The 10,454-nt window shown below is 39.7% G+C and overlaps 1 protein-coding gene across 1 annotated transcript; it reads right to left on the bottom strand.

The window, feature by feature from the left end:
• Positions 1-126: 126 nt before the first annotated feature.
• LOC104944632 (sodium/potassium-transporting ATPase subunit alpha-3) lies at positions 127-9,974 on the bottom strand. Its single transcript, XM_010770200.1, has 16 exons — positions 9,813-9,974; positions 8,667-8,935; positions 8,203-8,401; positions 6,971-7,215; positions 6,048-6,240; positions 4,946-5,121; positions 4,213-4,349; positions 3,968-4,118; positions 3,183-3,351; positions 2,917-3,071; positions 2,248-2,371; positions 1,867-2,012; positions 1,646-1,776; positions 1,129-1,230; positions 643-734; positions 127-221 (listed from the first exon to the last, which is right to left on the bottom strand). The coding sequence occupies exons 1-16, from the start codon at positions 9,955-9,957 to the stop codon at positions 193-195; spliced, it is 2,463 nt and encodes an 820-aa protein (XP_010768502.1). The 5' UTR covers positions 9,958-9,974; the 3' UTR covers positions 127-192.
• Between the last annotated feature and the right edge of the window lie 480 nt (positions 9,975-10,454).

Below are 10,454 nucleotides of genomic sequence, written 5' to 3'. Positions count from 1 at the left end.
GAAAGTTGTAAAGGTGCTTTTGCTGTTTTTAATCTTTGGGGCAGTTGTGATGAAAATTGCTTCAAAGCGTTTTTTGTCTTTAAGAGGGCGGGGCGTCTGGAGGTGTGTCTTGCCAGGGATGAAGTGACAGGGGGGAGGGGGGGGGAGAAATAAGTGGAGATGTAGGGGGTTTGAGCAGAGATGCTCCATCGATCAATAGTATGTCTCCCTTTCCACCCAACCTGGATATCAGAGGAAGAAAGAAAAAAACACAGAAAAGTTCAGTTAATAGTGATTTAGGATGATATTCAAAAAATGCATTTAGTGATATCAGTGACATCCAGCAACTTTAATGTTTTTACTTTATTAGTGTAGCTACGATATTCGCTAATCTGATATTGTGAGAGTCTAAAGATAAGCCTACTAGCACTTCTGAAACTCACTAATTAACCATACTTATTCTTATCGTGCTTCAAAACTGTGGTTTTTCAGGCGCTGGACATTTTCTTAGCCGGGTGCAGAGACTTCTTTGGGTCTCATAGTTGATAAAGTTACTGCACTACTTATGTTACTATAAGCAAAGTAAAAGTCCAACACAACGTCCTTTAAAAGGAACCTGGTTAAAAAGGGATGAAGAGGACATGAAGTAGAAAAGATACTGACCTCCGGGGTTCCTACGGAGGAGGAGTTTTCGGACTTCATCATAAACAAAGATGAGGAAACTATAGGGGAACGCACAGAACCACCAGCTAGGCCTGTAAGCGAGACAAGAGAACAGCGAGGGTTAAAACACATCACAGATTACAAAATATGTCTTAATGGTAAATGGACTGTACTTATATAGCGCTTTATCCAGTCTTTAAGACCCCTCAAAGCGCTTTACATACTACATGTCATTCACCCATTCATACAGAGCAGTGTCCCTTACTCTAGGAACTAACATTCATACAGAGCAGTGTCCCTTACTCTAGGAACTAACATTCATACAGAGCAGTGTCCCTTACTCTAGGAACTAACATTCATACAGAGCAGTGTCCCTTACTCTAGGAACTAACATTCATACAGAGCAGTGTCCCTTACTCTAGGAACTAACATTCACACAGATTCACACATCGTTGGCATATGTTGAGATATGGTACTGGCACTCACTTTAGAGGATACATCCTGAGTGCCACATCCATGCCGGGGCAGTAGGACAGGAAGGCAGCCAGGGCTGTCTCTTCAAACAGGCCGAAGATCAAGATCTTGTTCCTGAGTGGGAAGAACACAGCAAATATTGAAGAGCAGAAAGAAAAGAGTGATGCAGAAATTGAGCTGCGTGTCATCATGATAATGGATAAAAAAGATAAGCCACTCAGTAGGCCTGTTGTAAAGGAATGTAGCTGTAACTGTGTATACTATGTCATATAAGTATTTATTGATATAAACAGTTGCCTTTGTTTTCATTAATGCTATCACTTGCGTTTCTTCATAGTTTGATCATATAGTGTTATTTAAATTGGGTTTTATCGATGTTTTCCTTTGATAGTCTTGTTAGTATTTGGTGTGATGGTTTGCTAATGGTTTGTTAATGTGTTATATATTGTGTCTTGTCCTGTTCTATTTTCCCACGTGTCTGATGACTGTATGTTTGGTCTCAAGAGGGTTATCCTACGAGTGCACATACCTCATGCCCTGCTGGAACACAGAGTTACGTCGGGTCTTGCAGATGATCACATCGGCCCATTGCACCACCACGATACTGACGAAGAAGGCTGTGTGGCAGGTGAACTCCACAATCTTCCTCTGCTCGTATGTCTGAGGGCAGGAGAGTACAGGAACACAATTAGATCAAGTAATAAAACCACCCCAAAAACTCACTTTAACAAACTAAGACTACACCCTTACCCATTGCTGCCCGTAGCTGTCTTCCAGGTCGTTGACAGAGCGGTCGTCCCAGTTGAGCCTGATGCCGACTAGTTTACTGGGCAGGAAACCATTTTCAGCCAAGATGACAAAGTAGGCGAAGAAGCCTGCAACAGCCTGGATCATACCTGAGGAGAACACACACAGAAAGATTAAGTTACATATCCAGAGATGAAGTTCTCTATCAAACACAAAACTCATTTCTTTATAGGCAGAATAAGTAAAAACAAAACAAAGAAACATGCCTTGTCGTGTGCCTTTCATAAGTTATTTTAACATGAATGTAAGAAAGAAGGGAGAAAAAACCAGGAAGCCTAGAAAATAATAGTAAGTAATAACAGTAGCCATCTTTGTTTCACTTACCAATTTGTCCATAAGCGATGCTGATGAGCCTCTCGTTCACCAGCTTGTCCCTGAAGGGGTTCCTGGGCTGACGCTTCATGATGTCGCTCTCTGCGGTCTCATAGGCCAAGGAGATGGCTGGCACCTGAGGGGAGAGGGAGACATGTGAACTTTTAGTATATCATATCTAGGCCTGTCGCAGTTACAAACCTTTTTTTAATATTCTCATTTTAGGACCATTGCTTAATGCAGTGCTTCCACTGGTGGTCCGTGAGCACCCCCTAGTGGTCCGTGAGTATATTGGTAAAATGTCACACTTGAAATAAATTAATTAATTAAAGTTTTCCGCACTCTCGCGGGAATATCTCTGCAATGGGGCGAGCTTAAGTTTCACTTTCGATTGCATTATATAGCCCAGAGCAACACCTTCATCACACATGTTGCCACTTTTTTATACCATTTTCAAGCGATTTGTAATCTGTTCTAGAAGAACGATGTGTTTTTGGATATTTGTGGAGTTAGGTGGTCCGCGAGTGATTTTTTATTGGTTAAGTGGTCCTTGGTATGAAAAAGTTTGAGAAACACTGGCTTAATGTAATGTTAAATAATCTATTACTGTATTTTATGTTTATTTTACACAATTACTTTATACTTTAACGCGCTTTTATTGAGTGTTTGATCCGCTCTCACCATGTCAGTTCCCAGGTCAATGCAGAGGATGGTGATGGTTCCCAGGGGCAGGGGGATGTTGGCGCAGATGAACAGCAGGAAGGGTGTGATCTCTGGGATGTTGCTGGTCAGGGTGTAGGCGATGGACTTCTTCAGGTTATCAAAGATCAAACGACCTGAAGGGAGGAAAAACAAAACAAGTTACACCAGGAACTCAGTCACAGGGTTTGGCTCTGTGAAACCACACGTTCACGTTCAGGTCCCTCGGGGTCTCGGGGTCTTCTCACCTTCTTCCACTCCTGTCACGATGGAGGCAAAGTTGTCGTCCAACAGGATCATGTCAGCGGCCTGTTTGGACACGTCTGAGCCGGAGATACCCATGGCAACACCGATGTCGGCCTTTTTCAGAGCGGGAGAGTCATTCACACCGTCGCCTGTCACGGCCACAATGGCACCCTGGGAGAGAAGAGGGAGAGAGAGGCGGTTATATAAAGGAAGTTATATTTCATCCATCATTGACCATGAGGTAGTTTGAGTTTAAATGAGAACTATGTATCTTAGAAATCTATGATTCATATGACCACAATGATTTTAGTCAAAAGTTAAATGAGTCACTAGTTAAGAAACTGTTTTGAAGCAATCATGATTGAAAAACATACTCAAAGTTTTCAATAGCTGAATAGACGTTTATATGGTATGAACAAATAAATCTAAAATGTTTCAATTTAACTAAATTAATTCAATGTAATCAAATTAATCTAAAACATGGTATTTTAAATACATATCGAAATTCAGATGTATTAAAATAATCAGTTGTAATTAAAAAAATTACAATTTAATTTCCTTTAAATGAAACTGTCACAAATATAAAATGTTTTTTCAAATATCTCACTGTCAGGAAATCCTCAATCAATAACTAACTAGCGCCCTCTGCTGTTGTAAAAGTAGAATGTTACTTATAGCGCCAGGATGTACTCAATATAATAATATCATGAAAAATAAACATTTGATTTTATTATAGGAACATAAAGCAACAGTGCTTGGGTTAGAGGTTTGACTCCTATGTTCTCACCAGTCGCTGGCAGCCCTCTACGATGATGAGCTTCTGCTGAGGGGACGTCCTGGCGAATACAATCTCTGTGTGGTTCCTCAGGATGTCGTCCATCTGATCCTGAGACAGATCTTTGAGGTCTGTGCCGTGGATCACACAGGCTTTGGCATCCCTAAGAACACAGAGTGAAGCGTTGATGTGAGTCTGGTCATTTGCCATCGTCGTCTGTACGACTGCACGTTTGTTTTTCTGTGATGTTTCTTTACCTGGGGTTGACCTGGCTGACGGGGATATTGAGACGAGCTGCGATATCCTCCACGGTCTCGTTGCCCTCGGAGATGATGCCCACTCCCTTGGCAATGGCCTTGGCAGTGATAGGGTGATCTCCAGTGACCATGATGACCTAAAGAGAGCAACACATATTACATTAGACAATCTCACCTTCCTTTTTAACACGGGAATATATAGATCAGATTCAGTATCGAGTACATGAACATGGATTAGCTTTTGTGTATAATGGTGCATACATAAACACATTCAAACAATTCATTGGAAACGCTGTGCCATTTTGAAGAGAAAGCAGAAATGTGCTCAATATACAGAGAAATGTGCACGGTTCACAGAATCGTGTTTGAGAGATGGCTCACGTGTGTGCAGAATTGTTTGTTGTTGTTTTGTTTTGCTTTTTTGTGCTTTGATTTCAACCATCTGTTTGTCTATCATTTTAAAGTGTTTTTGTACTATTAAGTCTTATTCTGTGGGGGTGGGGTTAAGAAAATGGACAACCTGCACACGTGTTGTTTTCTTGTCATTGAAACTGTATGTGTTGTTTAAGAAAAAGGAAAATAAAGTTTAAATCAAATTAAAATAATAAAAGACCATATCTTCAAATATTGAGTATTTACTTCCTTTATTTAAAAAAAAAAAAAAAGTGTTTGTAGTCGTGTAGGATGTGTTAGCGTGAGGTTAGTGATATATTAGCCGTGTTCAAAAACTCACCTTGATTCCAGCAGATCGGCATTTTCCAACAGCATCAGGCACAGCAGCACGGGGAGGGTCGATCATGGACATGAGGCCGATGAAGCAAAGCTGGTCTGTCTGGAAGTTGACATCATCCGTGTCGAAGGCGAAGCCCTTGGGGTATTGATCCTCTGCGAGCATCGTGTGGCAGAAACCTGGAGGGGGGGGACATGTGGGATTTAGTGTTTGATTTGTGAGGAATAAAAAGCTCATTTCCATTTTCAGACATTTCCATAAACCCTGGTTTTATCATCAGATCTTTAACAACAACAAAACCTATCATGGTCTTGAGCTGTCGCAAATTACGGAATTAGTTTGCAGTTCCCTTTAATGCATGTATATGGTTTTCAAGCTAATAAAGGACACTACTATTACTGCCACTACTGTCCTTTGAGTTACATATTGTTAATCTCCTGTCCAAAGGAAATACTTATATAAACTAAAATATGTTTATTTATGTCCAAAATGGTGGAATGAGCTCCCCATTGACATCAGGACAACAGAAAGCTTACACATCTTCCGGCACAGACTGAAAACTCATCTCTTTCAACTCCACTTCGAGCGATAGAATTACTAACAAAGCACTTATAATGTATACTAACAGAGGACTGGCTTATCTAAAGCCAGTTGAGTAGCACTTGAAATGTGTTGGCTCTATGAAACCTGATGTACTTATATGATTCTGTTTTCTTCAAGTTTGTATCTTCTTGGTCGAATGCACTTACTGTAAGTCACTTTGGATAAAAGAGTCAGCTAAATGCAATGTAATGCAACAAACACTGTTGTATGGCAATCAATAAAATCCCTATTCTCGTAAATTGGGGGCTCGTCCGGTCTTTCCGTTGTTAGTAAGCTTCAGTGTCATTAGGATCTCTGGTTGACAGTTTTTCTTCGTGATAGTGGAACACATTTAGATTGAAAGTAAATTGGAATGTTTCACTCCTGAGTCTTCTGTTGAGAAATTGGATGGCTGTACAAAAGCGGATTTGGTTTTCATTGCTAATGTTTTTGTGCCTATTAATGACGGTCATAGCATATTTTGAAACCTCAGGGTTAGGCTCAGTTCTCTCTCTCTCCTCACCCAGCACTCTCTCTCCGAGGCCTCCAAGCTCCATGTAGGCGTTCTGGAAAGACTCCTTGAGCTCTTCGTCCATGGGCTGCTCCTTGCCCTGCACCATGATGGTGGAGCAGCAGTCCAGGATCCTCTCGGGGGCGCCCTTCATCACCAGCAGGTAGCGGTTATCGTTGGTATCTTCAGTCTCGTGTATTGACAGCTAGAAGGAGCACAGAAAGTTCATTTGATCTATTGAATAGGCTGTTTGAGCATTTACTGTAACAGAAGAATGTAATCTGTAATACACCATTTTGTTTGATCACACACATGTCATGCTAAAAACTCACCTCTTTGCACTGGCTTTTAACACTAGTTGACATTTTTACATTTGTATGTGTTTTTATATGTTTCTAGCTATTGTGTATTTTTATCATGTTTTAATTATTGTTTTATTATTTTATTCCCATTGTGTTATTTGATATTGTATGTATTGCCTGTACAGCACTTTGGTTTGAGTTTGAGATTATGCGTGTGTACAATGCTACATTTGTATTGATTCATTCACCTCATTGCATTATCTCATACACTACATCAAATGCTTTCTAATCAATACACTTTTGCAATAACGTTGGATAATCTGTCACTATTGTTGTATCATTGTTTTTTGATATAGCTTCAGCCAAGAAGAAGCGGAGAATAAAAGATAATTACGAATAAATTAGCAATTTGTATTTTTTTTAATGTATTAAATGTTTCTCTTTGACTCAATATTTTTTTAACATACATGTCAAGATTCAAGATTCAAGGCTTTTCTTGTCATGTGTACACAGCTACAGTGTAGTTATGACAATGAAAATCTTAGGTCACAGCAGTGCAACACAATAACACAGATCAAATAGTGCAAGTAGATAAAATGAAATAGAAAATAATAGAAATGATCTGTCTCGTACCTGGTATTTGTTGGTGGAGTTGAAGGGGATCTCGGCCACCTTCTTATTCCTGTCCCTGTTGGCTCTCACGGAGCCGCAGCACAGCTCGATGCACTTCAGCAGCGCGGACTCTGAGGCGTCTCCGGCCACGTCACGCTTCAGGATGGGCAGGGCGTCCTGTCCCGCTTTGAACTGAGCGCGGTTACACAGACCAGCAACACGAGCCAGACTCAGCCACGTCACGGAGCTCTTGTCGAAAGAGGCACCTGGAGAGATAGAAGAAGATTATTAACAGTCTATTCGCTGGTAGACCCTAGGGCTGCGCGATTATGGCAAAAATCATAATCACGATTATTTTTTGGTCAATAATTGATATCACGATTATTAAAAACGATTTACTTTGAAAACATCAATTTATTGAAAAAACTAAATGTGAACAGTATGTTTTTAACAGTTGATTACCCTGAAATTTTATATAATTCAATTGAAAAACCAATAAAAAAAAATTAAAAAAATAACATTTTTAAACAAAAATAATAATCGTTTTATTTTGATTACGTTGTTTTTGTAATCGTTGCAAGCCAAAATCGAGATTAAAATACGATTAATTGCACAGCCCTAGTAGACCCCCCCACACACACACACCACACCTCGGACACCACTGCTCTAAAAGGCCAATGTGAAATCATGTAAAAATAAAAACAACACTTATGTGTAATATGTTCCTTGCTAATATTATTGTTACTACTGGCTGCTACTCTTAGTTATTCCATCCATTAATGCAACAGGAATCTGTATGTGCAATAAGAATTGTACTACTGTTATACACCACACTTCATTCTACAGTGTTAAACTTATTTTATTTTATAAATACTGCAACTTACTTATCTACCTGACTGTGTACTTCTAGTAATAATATCTATTCTAAATACTATGTAGATATCTTCTATATTACGAGGGCTTCCTCCTTCAGCCAACATTCATCTGTATTTGTTATTTATTTTTGATAATTATTACAATCTAACTTCATTTTGTTGTTGCCTTAGCTGTTCTGTTTTGTGTTGTATTTGAAAAATGTAATAAAGATATTATATAAAAAATTTAAAAAATACTCTGTGCATGAATTTATACACAGTAATAGTGTTGTATTTCTTTCGTCTCTATCCATTGCTTTAACAATGTACATTTCCCGTGTGTGGGACAAATAAAGGAAGTCTGATTTGAGGGAGTGACTGTGCCCTGTCCTCTCTCACCAGACTGGTCCTCCGTGGTGTCGGCCTCGTGGATCTGGTTGTCGAACCACATGTGGGCCACGGTCATCCTGTTCTGGGTCAGGGTTCCTGTCTTGTCGGAGCAGATGGTGGAGGTGGAGCCGAGGGTTTCCACAGCTTCCAGATTCTTCACCAGGCAGTTCTTCTTCGCCATACGCTTAGCAGTCAGGGTCAGACACACCTGCAGGCAAACATTCATGATGTCAGACAACGTTTATCACATAAACACACACTCATACACATTATTATTATTATTTTAAACATTATTTTTCTTTTTTTCTTTGTCTATATTATTGAAGACAACAATATAGACCAAGTAAGCACTTCAATCAGCAAACTAAAATAAAATAATAAAATAAATGATATTTGTCCAACAGGAAACAAAAGTCTTTAATACAGAAGAAGTATAAATGGCTTATGCAGTATTTTATTTGTCGTCCACTCACAGTGACAGTAGCCAGCAGCCCTTCGGGCACGTTAGCCACGATGATGCCGATGAGGAAGATGACGGCCTCCAGCCAGCTGTAACCCAGGACGATGGCCAGGATAAAGAAGGTAACGCCCAGGAAGACAGCCACACCGGTGATGATGTGGATGAAATGCTCGATCTCTTTGGCGATGGGGGTCTTTCCGGTCTCCAGGCCAGAGGTCAGGGTGGCAATGCGACCCATGACTGTGTGGTCACCGGTGCAGATAACAATACCACGAGCTGTGCCTGGTTTGGAAAAAGAACAGAGACACAACATTGTAAAATATATTCGCTGCAACAGTTAGTGTGTCCTTTAAACAATGTCTCAGTTAGATACTACATTTTGGAGTACATGTTTAGATTAGAGCCGGAAACCTTAACGTGTTAAACGCAAATTAATCACATTACCAAGTTTGCTTTGGCTAAGTGTCAGAAAATGTACAGACATATCATTCCAGAATCATTAGCACTAAGCTGAACTCTAATAAAGTAAAAACCTTTGATTTCTCTTACTAGTTTTGCAAAATAAATACTAGAACTTTAAACTTGTTAATAGTCATTGTTAATCGCAGTTTTTTTATGTGATTAATGCAATTTAATATTTGAACCACTACTCAAACCATATGCGCACACGAAGTTATTAACCCTTAGATGCATGAATGGGTCTTTTTGACCCGGTGTCGTGGTTTTCTTGAAGTATCTTTGGAATTACATATTTTTTTTAATTTCATATTCCAGCTGTTCCTCAAAAAACATGTTTTGGATATCACGCCATTCAAATTTTAAATTTAAATTTTAAGAAATAGTAGTTTTTTATTCCTACCCCAAGCTTCCATAAGTGGGTCAAAAATGACCAGCATGCATTTCCTATGGAAAAACGTTTTTTTTCAAAATGTAAAAAAATTATCTAAAATTATAAATAGTGAAAAATTAAATATCAAATATTTCTAGTTTGAACCAAAATATAATACTAAATATTATACAAGTGATTTTTCTTAACCAAAATGACAAAAATGGCATAAAAACACATATTATTCTAATATTCTATATTATTTTTCAGGCTCCAGTCACTCGTGCATCTAAGGGTTAATAGCATGTTATATTATCGCCGTGGAGACCATACCTTCCACGCAGTTGGTGGAGAAGAAAGCGACGTTTCGGGTCTCGAGGGGGTTGTCATGGGTATTGTCAGGTGACCGGCTCTGAGGCTCTGACTCTCCTGTTAGGGAGGAGTTATCCACCTGGAAACAGAGAGAGAGAGAAAACATGTAGTTGCAAACCAGAAGAAGTAAGACTTTTAGGATGTGCGACGTGTATATTATTGGATTTGCATCATTCTGTCATGCCTAGATAATATGCTCAGCCCAAACAGTCTCACAATAGAATGGGAGGGATGAACCCCTCTTTAATGGTCTCACATGCAGAGAACACACAGTGACATGTGTTCTCTGCTTTTAACCCATCCTAGTACCAGGAGTCTAGTACTAGGAGCAGTGGGCAGCTATTGTACAGCGCCCGGGGAGCAATGGGAGTGAGGGGGATGTCTGGTGCCTTGCTCAAGGGCACCACTGAAGGGCAGGAGGTGAACTGGGATCTCTCCAAGTAGCAGTCCACACTCCATATTTAGGTCTGTCCGGGGACTTGAACCGGCGACCCTACGGCTCCCAGTCCAAGCCCCTACTGACTGAGCCACTACGTTTATTATATTCTGTATATTGAATGTTAAATATAAATTAGTGGTTTATATGAAAGGGACAATATCTAA

Source organism: Notothenia coriiceps, unplaced genomic scaffold (genome assembly GCF_000735185.1).
Source record: "Notothenia coriiceps isolate Sejong01 unplaced genomic scaffold, NC01 NC01_scaffold00008533, whole genome shotgun sequence".
In the NCBI taxonomy this organism is placed as follows: domain Eukaryota; kingdom Metazoa; phylum Chordata; class Actinopteri; order Perciformes; family Nototheniidae; genus Notothenia; species Notothenia coriiceps.
This window is presented reverse-complemented; position numbering and strand designations above follow the sequence as displayed.